Here is a 13,897-nt window from a genome sequence, read left to right as displayed (position 1 = left end):
CAATGTGTTAAGACCAAGAGAAGTGAATCACAGAGACAGAGGAACAAAGCTGAGGGTCCCAGGGCTGGGCCTTCTCCTGGGGAAGCAAGCAGCTCAGAAGCAAAATCCACAGAGTGAAGTTTATTCCCAACAAAGTTCCCCTCCCCCCTCCCCAGCCAGGGACAGGGACAGACAGGCTGGGGGTGAAGATGGGGCTCCAGGAGCTGAGGGGCCTCTGAGAAACAGGGAAGAGCCCCGGCCCCCCGGGCACACCGTGTCTGGCTCCCCCAGCCTGGCCGAGTCCACTGTGCCTCCCTGCCCAGCCCTCGGGAGAGGGGAGGGGGCGCTGGCTCCTGGGTAGTTCCAAAGTGGAGTGTGAAAATAGAGAGATATATAATATTTATACGCAGTGGGCAGTCCGGCGTGGCACTCACACCTCCGTCTGGAAGTCGCCGTCCGGTGGTTCTGTGGGTTCCCAGGCTGTTGCCCGGTGCAGGGCCAGCCGCTCTCGGGGCTTGGGGGGCAGCGAGCCCAGCGTCATAGACTTGAAGGTGCTCCAGCTCTGATGTCGCCGCTGTTGGGATAAGCCGGGACGCTCCCCTGGACTGGGCTTCTCCTGTGGGTGGAGCAAAAAGGGCCGGTGGAGATGGGCCAAAACCCTCCCGCCCGTTGTACAGAAGAACCAACTGAAGAGGCCCAGGGAGAGGGCTGGTGATGTCCCACGTTACCACCAATCAAGTGAGGTTCAAATCCAGATCCACCGGTTCCAGAGCTGGGTTCCTGACCCCTGTGCTCAGAGCGGGCCCCTGAGACCATGTCTCCTGTCTGCCCATCCTCCTCAAGATCCTGGGGGAGCCCCCACCGATACCACCTCCCCCAAAACCCCAGACTGTTGCTTATGCCACAGGCAGGCCCTTGGTGAGGCGGGCTGAGGCTGGGGAGGAGGGCAGGGAGAAAATGAGTACCTCATGGGCCACCTCACCCCTACCCAGTCCGGGTACTTATGCTGGACACGCTCTATCTGGCTGCTCCACCCAGGGACACGCACAGACACACACACACCGCCCCCCACCGGCTTCTCCCTCTGCAACAGGGGACCATGGCTCAGAGTCTGACCGCAGGGGCCACTGCGCCCGGTCGGGCCCCCAGCTCTGGGCAGGGGCAGCCATAGGAGGAGCTCTCACCTTGGCCGTGGACTGGCTGCGGTAGCGGTCGAAAGTGTGGAACTTCTGGTTGAGCTCGTGGTAGAGTTCCGAGTGCCGTTTCCGGGTGTGCATCACCTTCTGGGAGCCACAGGGTGTCAGGAGAGGTGCTCCCCATGGGGCACTCAGCATCTGGGTCCCCACATCCCCGCCTGCTACTGGGCCCCCTCTGGGACAAGGCCTGGTTTGGTCTTCACCCCAGAGCTCTGGCCTTGGGCAGCGGAGGGACTGTCATGGGCTCAGGCCGTGCACTGGCGCTTGGATTAATTTTAGGAGGGGACCCTCCACGGCCAGACACCCCCCCACCCCACACACACACACAATTCAACACACACGTGCACTGGAGCACTTACCTCAAAGTCCAGGTCTGAATACCGTAACTTCTTTCGCTGAGAAGGAGCAACCAGGAGGCAGTGAAGGAGAAGAGAACTTTTTAACCAAGTGCAGGGGCTTTAGAGACAGGAAGTCTGCTCCCTTGGGGTCTGTCCCCCTGCCTAGGCCCAGGAGTTAGGAATCCTTTAAAGGGTAGCCCTTGAGGTTGTGGAAATGGGGCAGAGGCATGAGAGATGAGGCACTGAAGTGCAATCCCACCCCAAGGGGTACACGCAGGCGGGCACACGTGTAGACGTGCACCTACACAGCGGCCAGATGCCACAGTGCAGACTTCCAACGAGGCAGGGACACAGATCCCCAGGCCAGACCACAGGGCAGACCCTCCTTCTTCTGTGCCCCAGAGGCAATCCCTGTCCTGACCCACCTCGTCCCATCCTCTCTGACACCAACAGGCTCCCCTCTCCCTGGAAACCTCCATCCCACTGCAGATACAGGACTCAGCATCACAGAAGCCTTCTTCGATTGCAATTTGTCCCTTTTTTCTGCCAAACTCGGCCCCGCCTCCGTCCCTCATGCCTCTCCCGACTCTCACTTGCCCAAGACCACCTTCAAGGCCCCGGTGGCCTACTCCGCGTCCAATGCCACTCAAGAAGTCCTCAGAGTCTCAGAATGTCAGCATGGGAGCACTCATGAGACCAAGACCAACCTTCCCATGTTATACCAGGGAAACAGGTCCAGGGAGAAGGGACTTGCTCACAAGTCCTCAAGAATGTGGCTAAAATCACCACCTAGATTTCCCCAGTCCCAGGCCTGCACACACACTCACCACCACTGCAGTTGGTGACACCTTCTCCTGGTCCTTCCACCTCCCTGCCTGCTTTCTCAGCCACCCACCCTGACTTCTCCAACTCTAGGCCCCGATACTCTGCCCTGGACTCTCCCCAGTCCTTCACCATGCACGTGCGTGTCCTCCCCATTTCTAGTCACACTGCACTTTCAGAGGCCGTGGAACTCCTTCTCCTTGCTCCCTCATGTCCACAGACACCGCGCACACAGCTGCGCCCAATGGAATAAACTCTAACTTCCCCCGCCCCAAACGCACTCCTCCGCCCCCGCCCCATCGCAGTTGCCCACACCAGAATTCTGGACGTCATTCCTGACCCCTTAAGGCTCTGCCACGTTTATTGCTACCTCCCACACAAGGAGCCCAGTGCTGGCCCCTCCTCAGGGGCCCAAGCATGGGCAGGTGTCCACAGAACAAAACCTGCCATGATGCTGAGCGCTCCCCTCCCCACTGCCCATGTCGAGAGTTTTCTGTCTTTGTGACGCCTTCCTGTTTCTGCCATCTGCGGCAGGAGCAGGCACCAAATGTTCAAGAAACATTTTGGGAGGAAAAACTAAACTTGCGAACCTTCTAGCTGCTAACTTGGTTTTCTCCATAGGGAGGATGGGGAGCCAGTTTCTGGGGCCCAAACATGAGCAGCCAACAGTGCCCAAGCAGTGACTCCTGCCCCTTCCCTCATCCACACCTTCCTCATCCTGCCAATGAAAGTTCTAGAATGTTCTAGAGTTCTACAGTGGGTCACTATCAACTGCTTGTTGCCAGTGATTCCCAGGGAGTGGGCCTGAGGGAGCCAGACAGAAGGCAGGGCAGCCACAGAAAACACATAGGCATGGAAAGAGAGGGGCTTGTTTTCCCCGGGGGGGAAGAGCGAGGCAATTACCACAGGCCTGTGGGCAGTGCCTGAGGCTGATCTCAGGAACGGTAACAGTAGCACTCCTCAATTATCTAGCACTTTCTACCTGCTCCACACAGAGATAAATGTTTTATATCCATCAATTAGTCCTCGCAACTCTACCAAGAGGCTGCTACGTTATCCCCATTTTACAAATGAGGAGACTGAGGCTCAGAGAGATTAGAGTGAAGAGAGATTACGTGAGTCTCTGGGAGGGGAGACTGGGCACCAGATCTCATTGCTGATCCAGCAGCGCTCAGATCTGAACTCAGGGACTTGGAGGCCCAGGTTCTCGGCCCCTAGATACAGCTTCCCTAGCAATAAGGCACCAGGTCTGAGCCATGGGCCCCTTTAAGGAGGGCCCACCCTGACCAGTTCACCCCAAAACGGGCACTCAAGCAAATGTGAGCACCTTCGAGAAGGGCACCCTCAGCGTGTGGAGACCAGGCCCATCTGAGGAGCTCACAGGAGCCAGGATTCCCTTGGAGCCGCCGTGGGCATCAATGGAGGAGAAGCCCACAGCACGTATACTTCCTGGGACTTTGTATGAGGAGGCTGCCAGCTGTCCCTTCCCGGCTGCTGCCAAACAGTGACGGGCGCCCTAGGGCAGGCCTCTGACCCCCAGCCCCAGGCCCGGCAGCTCCTCACCTCCAGGGAGCCCAGCTTCATGGTGGAGCCAGGCACAGTTCGGGGCATGGTCCGGCTGCGCTCCCCCGGCTCTGGCACCTGGCGGGCGCTGGGTGTTGGCGGCGGCGGTTGGAAGGTCATCCCGTAGGGGTTCTGTAGAGACCCATAGGCAGGGCCCAGCCCCAGGCCCGAGTGTTCCACAGACAGGAAGCTGGGGTAGGCTTCGGTGTGGCCCAGGGACTTGGAGGCCCGCCGGGGGGTGCCCTCAGGCCGGGCCCTCGGGGGATCCTCGCCACCTCCGCCCCCGCCGCCAGGCTGCAGACTCAGAGTCCTCCGGGGCAGCACCATGTAGTCCCCCTCGGAGCCCGGCTCGGCCGGCCGCAGCCACGTGAGGTCCAGCTGCCGCAGGCCGCCCTCTCCACACATGTACACGGGGTTGGCCTCCTGCGGGGGCGGTGGCTCCCCCAGCCCTGGTGAGGCTGCCATGGGCACCAGGATGTTGCCAGGCAGTGGTGAGAAGCTGAGGCTGCCCTCGGGGCCCACGAGGCAGGACTTGGGCTCCTCATCCTCGTCCAGAGACAAGCGGGACAGCGTGCCCGTGATGGTGGATGGGTTGCAAGTGTTGACCTCCTTGAACAGCACTGGGGGCAGGAGCAGAGAGAAGTCAGTCCGGGGGAGCAGGAGCCCCCAGATGTCTCCTTGCCCAGGCTGGGCAGGTACCAAGGCCCTGAGCTTGGACGCTAGGGGCAACTGAGTCCCGGAGTGACGGCTGGGTGATTAACACGGGGATTAAGACAGTGACTATCCCCGAAGTCCACAGCCAGGCAAAGCAAGGAATGAAGCCAAGGCCCCTGCCCCCACGGTGCCCAGGTGCAGGTCCTGACCTCCGACCCCAGAGCCCCAAGGCTGTCAAAAGGGCCGTGTTCCTCCCTGCTCCTTGGGCAGCTCCGCCCTAGGTGACAAAACTTGGAGATTCTGATAAGAATCATGGAAATGACACAATAATATAACAGCCACTTGGTGCTGAGCACCCTGCTAGGCATTTGGTCCCCTAATTGATTTAAGGCTCCTATCCACCCTAGAGAAGAGATTTCTCTCCTTTATAAGTGAGGCTCCAGGAGTAAGCTGTCCACTCAAAGTCATACAGTGGGTGGTATTCACAGCCTTGACTCCAGCTCAGGGCTGCCTGACTCAAAAGCTGGACCCCACAGCCAGAATCCACTGGAGCGTCCCATGGTAGGGCTGGGGGGCCCCCTGTTCATCCCCATATCTGGGGCCATTCTCAGCGCTGCCCTGGCACACTCACCAGTCTGACAAGCCAGATCCACATCTTTTTCAAAGTCTGACTATAGGCAGAGAGGGAGAGAGCAGACAGGCAGAGAGAGGATCCATGTATCAGGGTGGGAGGGAACTCAGGCCCCTCCCTACCCAGCCAGACGGTCTGCCCATGGCACATTGCCCAACAGAGCAGAGGGGCCCCCGGTGTGGTCTCCTCCAGCCCCACCCAAGAGCGGGGGATATCTGAAGGGGGGACTTGCCCAAGGCCACTCAGCTGTTAGCGGCTGAGCCAGAATCAAACCTGATCTCTGTACCCAGAAAGATGGGGACAGAGCAGAGTGAAGGGGAAGGTGAGGGGTCTAGGGCAGGGGGCACTCAGAACTGACCTGTGCCCTGCCTGGGCCTCCTCACTCACCAGGATCTGCAGCTGCCCGTTCTTACATGAGTCGGGGGAGTCTTCACTCTCATCAGCCCGACACACACCCATCTGGCACTTCACCACGTCCTGGACCTGGGGACAGCAGGTGCCTGCTGGGCCTGAGGCCACCACAGGGCCCCTTGGCTACGGCGAGCTGTGCCTTCCACCCCAGGCACCCAGATGGGCATGGAAGCAAAGCAGCGTATCCAGCCTAGGGGGGTGGGTAGAAGGAGCCCCAGGGGGTCCAAGGCTGCCCAGGTTATCAGCTTCCACACCAAGAGCTGCGCAAATGGGGGCCTGGCCAGGGCCTTAATCCTCCCCAGCTGTGCTCGTCTGCACCATAGGGAGTGGCAAGGGACCAGCGTGGTCACGGGCAGGGGTGGATGTGGCCAGGGAGAGGCCCAGCCCACCTCTCGGCGCAGGAAGCAGTGGACGGCCGTGATGACAAAGCCCTGAGCAGAGTTGAAGACCGCGAACAGGGCCTGGAAGAGGACGGAGCGGCGGTCTGTCATGGCCAGGACGGCAGACATCCAGGTGAGCGCCAGCAGGGGCAGCACCACGCAGGAGCTCCAGAGTGAGGCCCTGAGGACGAGGCAGATGGTCCGTCGGGGACCTTCCCAGGGACCAGGCTGGACTGAACCTGGGCCTGCACTCAGCCTGGGGCCCTTGAGCTGCCCAAGACTGGCGGGGCCCCCAACAATACAACCCCAGTCATGTCCCCTGGCAGAGAGGGGCTGAGCAGCTGGGGGCAGAGAATCGGAACAAAGACAAAGAGCAGAAAACTGGGGGACCAGGAAGGAGGGGGGGACAGACACACTGACACGGGGACGGAGCCAGAGGCAGCATCAGGTGACAGACGGAGAGACTGGAGAGAACCAGTGGGACAGAGGGGGAGGGAGACAGGTACAGATGCTGTGAGTTTTAGCCCCAATTTGCACAAAATCACAGGCCTGGGCCGCATCCCCAGAGACTCTGGGAGGGGAGGAGAGGAAGAGGGACGAAGCGAGACAGACACGGTGAGAGCGGGGATGAGACGGGCAGAGACACACTGGAAGATTAAACGGCCGGAGAGGACGGAGGACATCACAGAGCACAAATATTCAGGGGAGATGAGGGGCCAGGGCGGCAGGGGCTCCTCTGCCTCTGTTTCCCAAGGAGGAGGTGCCAGGCTCTAGGGTGCCTGCTCAGAGCTGGGCAGAAAGACCATAGCTGGTGGGGGTGGAGGGGGTGGGGTAGGGGGGTGGGAGGGGGAGGCCAGGGGTCAGGGCCAAACCCACATGTCCCCAGCCTCCTTGACAAAGGAGGGCAGAGAAAAAAGGCAGAGGGTCCCTGGCATCCGGGCACCAGTGTCAGCCTGCCCCCACCAGCAATAGTCGATGAGGGCACAGTGGGGGCAGCCTTGCCCTCCGTGCCACTCTGCCCACTCTGCCTCAAGAACACTGGGGTGGGAGAGGCAGGCAGGAGTGGGCATGGCTGTGGACAAGGCAGAGACATGGGCAGGGGGCCAAGACCTGTCCTAGGAAGAGTGGTCCAGGGTTGTTCACCCTGGCAGGGAGCGGGCACAGTGGCCTCTACAACCCCCGGGGGGGCAGAGCCAAGACTACAGAGAGGGCCTCATCACAGTCATGAGAGCTGCCACTGATTAACCACCAATGCTCTGCCAGGCCCTACACCAAATACTTTACATACATGAGTCACACTGTGGCCAAAACAACTCTAATAAAGAGGCATGGCGATTATTATCCCAATTTACAGATGAGAAAACTGGAGTGTGCCCAGCTGGGCAGAGGCAGAGGCAGAGCCAGGATGCAAACTCAACTTGGCTGCCTCTGAAGCCCAGGCTTTTGACTGTTAGTTCTGAGAGACTGGATCAGAGAAGCAGATGGCAGCCCAAGTGAGAGGGAGCTTTCTACTACATGGAGCTCCTGGAGATGGTCCCTGCCACCTCCACAGGCAGTGAGCTCCCTGACCCTGGAGGTGAGCAAGCCAGAGCTGGCCCTCACTGGTCAAGGGAGGGTTAGCTGCCTTTCTGGCCCTCAGTGGAAGGTTGGGCCTGAAACCCTTGTGAGTTCATTCATTTATTCTACTCTTGTGTGGCTGGGATTTTAAGAATCACAGCTGCCAGGGGACATCTCAGCCTAATGATTCCCTACCTCCAAGCTTCTCTGTCCTCCAACTGATTGTGAGAGTCAATGCCTCTGAAATTCTAAGTCTCAGATTCTATGACAGATGATAAGACTCTCTGATTCACTCATTCGAACATTCTTAGCTTCTGATTGTCTTATTCTAAGATTCTATCATTCTAATTCTAAGGTTCTTTGGGCTCAAAAATTCTGAGAGCTGAAGATTCTATGAGCCTCTGTAGGTTGGGGGTGTAAGGAGGAGGGTGTGGCTGTGCCTGAATAAAATGTAAGCCGGGGGTGGGGGGCAGGGGCGGGGAGCAACGTGGCGGGGGCACAGGACTCCAGCATATTCTGGAAGGCACAGACATTCATTCCCTGTGCCCCCTTTGCTATCACCCTTGAGAGTGGGAGGAGTTGGCAGGGCGCTGGGCTGAATCCCTCCTCCCCCCCAACCACGAGCACTGCCCCCCATTCTTTTGCCCCTGCCCACCCCCCTTTCCCACGAGGGCACAACTAACATGGCGTTCCTGGCCGAGGCTGAGCTGAGCAGGGGGCTGGGGACCGCTCCACACGCTGAGCAGGGGAGGAGCAGGCTGGCCCAGGGGCACCGCTCCGACCTCGGGGGCGGCACAGACATGGGAGAAGGGGGGAGACACACAGGAAATGGGAGGAGATGGGGCGGTGTGAGCCCCGAGTGGGGTGGGAGGGGGAGGGCGGATGAGAGAGAGAGAGGTGGGTTAGGGTGGGCGAGGGGCTGCAGCTGAGCACACCGGGTGCCCACCTTGCCTGCACCCTTGATGCCCCAAGGCCAGGGAGCCCCAGTCACATCATCAAGCCCTGAGTCTCCAAGGGTGGCTGCGGCCCGCCCTGCCTACAGCACTGCCCATGAGGCCACGGCACAGAGAACCCCCCTCCCCTTACCCGGCCCTCTGCTTCTTGGACTTGTCTGAGATGCCATCGCGAGCCATGAGCTTGTTGAAGACGATGATTCCGATGAGCATATTCACCTGGGGGCCCGGTGGAGTGGGAGTGGGGGAAGACAGGATCACCAGATGCCCTCCTGGAAGGGACACCCCCAGGTGGAGGAGGCAGACCCCCTGGGGCCACACGCCCGTCCCAAGACACTGCAGGGGCACATACCAGGACAATTACAGCTGCTGGGCCCACGAAGGCATAAAGCAGGCCACCCTCCAGAGAGAGCCAGCAGCTGGGGAAGGGGGAAACAGGGGGTATCAGATACCCAGGGAGGCTTGCCACCACCCTCAAACACCATCCCTCAGGACTCCCTGAGCTGCCAGGTCACATCACACATGGGGCCAGGACCCAGACAGGGTGAGAGTGAGCCACTGGCTCTTGCAGAGCCTCGGTCACCCCTCTAACAAAGGCTCTGGGGCTACCGTGGGGGTCAAACAGGGCTGATCCCTGAGTAAACGGTTCTGAGATCATCCAATCCCAGCCTTTTATAGTCAGGGAAACCGAGGCTCAGACATGGGACAACTGGCCCGAAGGCCCACAGCAGGCATGGGCCAGGATCGCAGTCTAAGAAGTCTGGAACCCTATCAGGCCCACAGACCCCCGCTGCCCACCCCGGGAGGCCCACGTACTAGCTGGATGTACCGTATCCTTTGGTGCGGGTAAAGCCGACGGACACGGCCACCACCAGGGCAGGCAGACCTGGGGGAGTTGGGGGAGCCAGAGTGAGACGGCCGCCCATCCTCGGGGTCCTTCATCCTCCCAGACCCCCAGCCCAGCTGACCCCTGTGCCCAGATAGCAGGGCCGGGGCCACGTCTGGCACCAGAGAGCAGACCAGGGGCCAAAGCTGAAGCTCTCCAGCTGCCCTCGCCCCGAGGCCCAGGGACAGGGTCCAGCACGGGCCCTGCTCACCCCAGCCCAGGCAGAGGAAGCGCTTGCGGACGAGGCGGGTGCGCATCCGCCCGATGACAGCCAGGTAGGACTGCCAGGCCTCGGTGAGCACCCAGCAGAAGGACGACAGGAAGAAGAAGTGCAGGAAGGCGGCGGTCATGGTACACACACCCTGCGGGGAGACCAAAGGCAGGGAGTGGCCCTGAGCAGCCGCCAGGGTGGGAGGCGCTGGGCTTCCCACGCCCGCTGCTGCTGGGCGCTGCCACGGTCGCCCACCTGAGCTCCACCCCCCACAGAGCCCTGCCAGGCACCCCCGTCTTCCTGCACCCACACACAGCACGACACGGGCCCAGTGACACGCACACGGTGCTCGGCATCCAGGGGCGGGCGGGCGGGCGGGCAGGCGGGCTGCCCACGCACAGACGGGGCTGCCAGGGAAGGGGACAAACAGGAAGGCCTGCGACGTCACGGCCAGGTGGGCCACACGTCTGGCACCAGCAGGGCTGGCGACAGGTAGAGAGGGCCGTGGGGGCACAAGGGGGGCAGCCAGCACAGATCAGACGTGGGCAAGGGGTGCAAGAGGCTTTACTTGGGCTCCTTCCTGCCGGCAGACACCCCCAACACACGTGCACACACTCGCTCAGCTCACCTCCACGTTCGCAGATGTACACAGACATCTCTCCCTGGAACACACACACCCCCCTCTCCAACGCCCGCATGGATGCTCACACGTACCAGCTCCCACTCGCACTCTCTCACAACCCCCGCTTGAGAGTCTACACACATCCAGCACTTCAGTTTCATACACACGGACGTGTGTGCCGTCCCCGCCTTCACCCCGCTCTCATACCCCGGCACCCCTGTGAGCCTGCACCTGCCTTGCTCAGCACCCGCGACTGGCCCACAAGGATGAGGATGTTGGATGCCAGGATGGACAGGCAGAAGTTCAGCAAGATGATGGAGCGTTCAGATTTTATGAACCTGGGGGTGGGGTGGGGGGTACACAGTGGGCACAGAAAAGCTAGCAACCTGGGGTGGCCGGACACCTCCTTCCCCACCCCTACCCCCCACCATCCCACCTACCTCCAGAAGGCAGCGTAGATGGCAAGCAGGGTGAGCAGTGCCATGCAGGACACAGCACAGCCGATCACAAGGGGGACCGAGGGGGCGCCCGCCAGCTCCAGGGTCTGGGGAAGAGGGGCAGACAGTCCGATGGGTCACGGGGGTGGGGAGCAGCTGCGGGGGTGCCCTCGCCCTCCCCCACTTCCTGTCTAGGACAGACTGGCACCTCCATCTGTGTCACGCGTACACACAGAGGGGGCTCACTGCTGCCTTCACACGCGCACGGAGCAGACCCAGTCACATACGTAGACGCGTATTTATGCTGTCACCCACTCTTCCGCTCACAACCAGATGCACACGTGTGTGTACATGTAGGCAAATCACCCACTGCCATGTGTCATCGTTGTGGGCACCATCCCGGGGGCACAGACTTCCTTGTGCCCTCCCACAAATATACCTACTCAGATGCCATGTAGGATCACCCAGGTCCCCCCCCTGCCACCACCACAGATGGCCCCTGGCACCCAGGAATCTCTTCTCCTGTCCATCCTGGGCACTTCCCTCCCACTCACCAGGTCCTTGGGCGGCTGGGCCAGCACGGCGAAGGTGGACAGGCGCTGGCACTGGCAGCGGGTGTGGGCTGCCTGTGTCTCCAGCGTCTGGCAGCTCTCGGTATCCCAGTCCCCTGAGCTGGCGTCTCTTGGGTCCAGGGAGAGGGGGAATGAGTCCCAGCCTGGCTCGGCAGTCCCACCCCCAGTGCCAGCCACTGCCCAAGAAGAGGTGAGACCCAGGGCAAGGCCACGTCCAAGAGGCAGGCAGCCAGAGCCCCGGGGTCTGCCCTTGATCCCTTAGGCCAAGGATGGTGCCCAGGAACCCGCCCTCTGGCCTTCCAGGTGGGACACCCCCACCCGAGGGGAGTCCTGCGGCTGCAGCCTTCCCTGCACTGAGCCCTGGCCCAACTCACGCTCTGGAGTAGTCCCAGCTGGCACAATGGGGATCCGTGGTGCCCTGGGGAGCAGAGGAACTGAGTCCAGTGCGGGGTGAGGTGCTCACCACCCCAACCACCACCCATCCTGCAGGGCAGGGCCCCACCGGTCAGAGGTTCAGCCCACGGTCAAGGGGACACCACCTCCCCATCAGACAGGCCTGCCCTTCCTGCATTACCCCAGGGTCCCCTGCCCAGGCCCCTACTCACATTGATGATGTAGGAAAGCTCCACTGTGATGAGGGGCTCAGCTAGTGGCTGGGTGGGAGGCCTCACAGTCACTGTCATCACCCTGGATGTGACAGCCAGCGGGGGCCTGGGGGACAGACGCTGAGGTCAGCTCCTGCCAGCAGGTATCCACACCTAGCTGGGAACCTGGAGGGTGCTTTGGACCAAAGGCAGGAGGCTACCATGGGGCCAAGGCTAGAGGAAGGCCTAGGGTTCAGTGGGGCCTAGGACTTTGAGTGAGGTCTAGAACCCGGTCCCACACCCCCTGGACCCCTCTGCAGCCTCTGGGAGCTGCAATGGACATCTCTGAGAAGCACCTGTGTCCCCAGCCAGGAAAAAGGTCCAAGAGGCTGCGGGAGGTTCCAGACGGATCCCCTGTGGCCATCGCAGGCTCAGCCCTCCTTCCTTACCTGGGCCTGCCAGGATCTACAGCAGACCCATCCACGTCCCTCCTCCCAGGGACTCACCTGGGTGGTGGCAGGATGAGGCCCAGGGTGCGGTAGAGCACAGCACCAATCACAAAGTAGGAGGAGGAATCCTCGGGGTCTGCTGGCAGGAGGCGCTGGTGGGAGTGGCCGGGGCCAGGGGGCACGGTTCCGGGGCCTCTCCCTCTGCCCAGGCTGCCCACTGCCCCAGATGCGGCCGGCTTCCCTGGGGAGGAGAGGCTGAGCACCTCCTTGGGTAGGAAGAGGCGGTCCTCTGAGTACCGCACCCAGTCCTTCATGCCCCGGCGGCCCCGCATGGGGAACGTGATGTCGCTGGAAACAGCGGAGACAGGCTCTCGCTGAATGCTGATCACTGCCATGGACCGAGAGAGATAAGAGACGGAGAGAACCGTCATGGGGAAGAGACAGACGTGGGGGAGACAGAGCAGGAAGGCAGATGGAGACGTCAAGGTTGGTACAGACACAGAGGTGGGGCGGACACATAGAGAAACAACAAAGAAATGGGGGAATGGGAAGAAAATATGGAGACAAAAAATTAAGGAGTTAAATGAGGGAAGACAGGACCGGAGAACAGGAGAGTAAAACAGGAAGAGCCCTCGGAAACCATTCCCTCCCCTATGGCATCCTGCATTTGGCCCCGTCCAGCAGCCCCTCCCCGGCCTGCCTCTTTGTACCCAGGTTATCTGTGACAATCAGAGAGCTCTGGAAGGCCTTGAGAGCATCGCCCACCAGGTGAATGAAGTCTTCCACCACCCGGAGCAGGTGCACAGAGCCTGGGGACACCTGGGGACAGAAAGGGTGTAAGGGGCCGAGGTGGGAGTGAGCCACGGGGGAAGAAGCCTGGTAGCCCAGCCCCTCACCTGCTGAGCGTCATCCCACTTGTCCTTGTTCTCTGCATCTACCATGAAGCTCACCACCTGGAAGAAGCGCTGGGGAGACAGCAGTGGGGGTCAGGAGGTCACCACCCCAGGGACAGTAGCTTCCCCGCCACAGCCACACCTGCCACACCCCCTGCAGACTCAGCTACAGGGGCTTGGCCTCCCCCACTTCCAAAAGAGGGCTTCTGAACCTTCAGCCCCCCTTCCTCTTGACAGAGCAGTGATACCTGCACGTCATCAGCCGAGGGCACGTAGGTGGCTCTCTTGAAGGTGTCGGTGACGTTCCTCAGAATGTCCACGGAGAAAAGCAGGTCCCCGCTGTAGTAAGTGCGCCGGGCCAGGAGCTCCTGCAGGCTGCGCACCACCTGAGACATGCCCTCGCCCGCCAGCATGCGCTGCCCCTTGGCCAGGTGCTCCCGAAGCTGCAGGTGACAGGGGGACCACTGTAACAGAAGCGTCAAGAGCCGGGACCAGCCCCTGGCCCGTCCCGCTCCAGTTCAGCCACCATGCGCATCCAGAGGGAGAAGGTCAGATAGAGATGCTCAAAGGAACTGCGGGGAGAGAGAATCTAAGGAAGAGACATACAGAGAGAGAGTATCCCTAAAGACACTTAAAAAAAGACTGAAATAGAAGTAGCAAGAGAAGGAAGGAGCTCAGATGCACATATAAAAGATGATAAACACAGTCCAGGGACCTCCCCAGTGGAAAGGAGTCCACCCATGCTGAAGTGCGCTGTGC

The 13,897-nt window shown here is 60.9% G+C and overlaps 1 protein-coding gene across 10 annotated transcripts in view; it reads right to left on the bottom strand.

The window, feature by feature from the left end:
• Positions 1–105: 105 nt before the first annotated feature.
• ADGRB2 (adhesion G protein-coupled receptor B2) overlaps positions 106–13,897 on the bottom strand; it is a 36,939-nt gene continuing 23,147 nt past the window's right edge. For 4 of the 10 annotated variants that reach the window (XM_061389614.1, XM_061389652.1, XM_061389643.1 and 1 more), the window contains 21 exons: positions 13,387–13,581; positions 13,142–13,210; positions 12,956–13,064; positions 12,303–12,633; positions 11,818–11,923; positions 11,587–11,630; positions 11,195–11,321; positions 10,644–10,747; positions 10,439–10,541; positions 9,582–9,732; positions 9,301–9,370; positions 8,837–8,903; positions 8,618–8,703; positions 8,215–8,313; positions 5,984–6,155; positions 5,571–5,666; positions 5,184–5,223; positions 3,899–4,518; positions 1,535–1,570; positions 1,164–1,262; positions 106–595 (listed from right to left, as the gene is read on the bottom strand). In XM_061389614.1, the coding sequence (XP_061245598.1) occupies positions 410–595; positions 1,164–1,262; positions 1,535–1,570; positions 3,899–4,518; positions 5,184–5,223; positions 5,571–5,666; positions 5,984–6,155; positions 8,215–8,313; positions 8,618–8,703; positions 8,837–8,903; positions 9,301–9,370; positions 9,582–9,732; positions 10,439–10,541; positions 10,644–10,747; positions 11,195–11,321; positions 11,587–11,630; positions 11,818–11,923; positions 12,303–12,633; positions 12,956–13,064; positions 13,142–13,210; positions 13,387–13,581 (2,910 nt within the window). In that variant the 3' untranslated portion in view covers positions 106–409. Of the gene's footprint in view, positions 596–1,163; positions 1,263–1,534; positions 1,571–3,898; positions 4,519–5,183; positions 5,224–5,570; positions 5,667–5,983; positions 6,156–8,214; positions 8,314–8,617; positions 8,704–8,836; positions 8,904–9,300; positions 9,371–9,581; positions 9,733–10,438; positions 10,542–10,643; positions 10,748–11,194; positions 11,322–11,586; positions 11,631–11,817; positions 11,924–12,302; positions 12,634–12,955; positions 13,065–13,141; positions 13,211–13,386; positions 13,582–13,897 lie in introns of those variants that run through there. The other 6 variants (XM_061389634.1, XM_061389662.1, XM_061389623.1 and 3 more) reach the window with 5 other exon arrangements.

The sequence above is a fragment of the Bos javanicus genome, chromosome 2 (genome assembly GCF_032452875.1).
Source record: "Bos javanicus breed banteng chromosome 2, ARS-OSU_banteng_1.0, whole genome shotgun sequence".
NCBI classification, from domain to species: domain Eukaryota; kingdom Metazoa; phylum Chordata; class Mammalia; order Artiodactyla; family Bovidae; genus Bos; species Bos javanicus.
The sequence above is the reverse complement of the archived record's forward strand: the minus strand, read 5'-3'. Positions and strand labels throughout refer to the sequence as shown.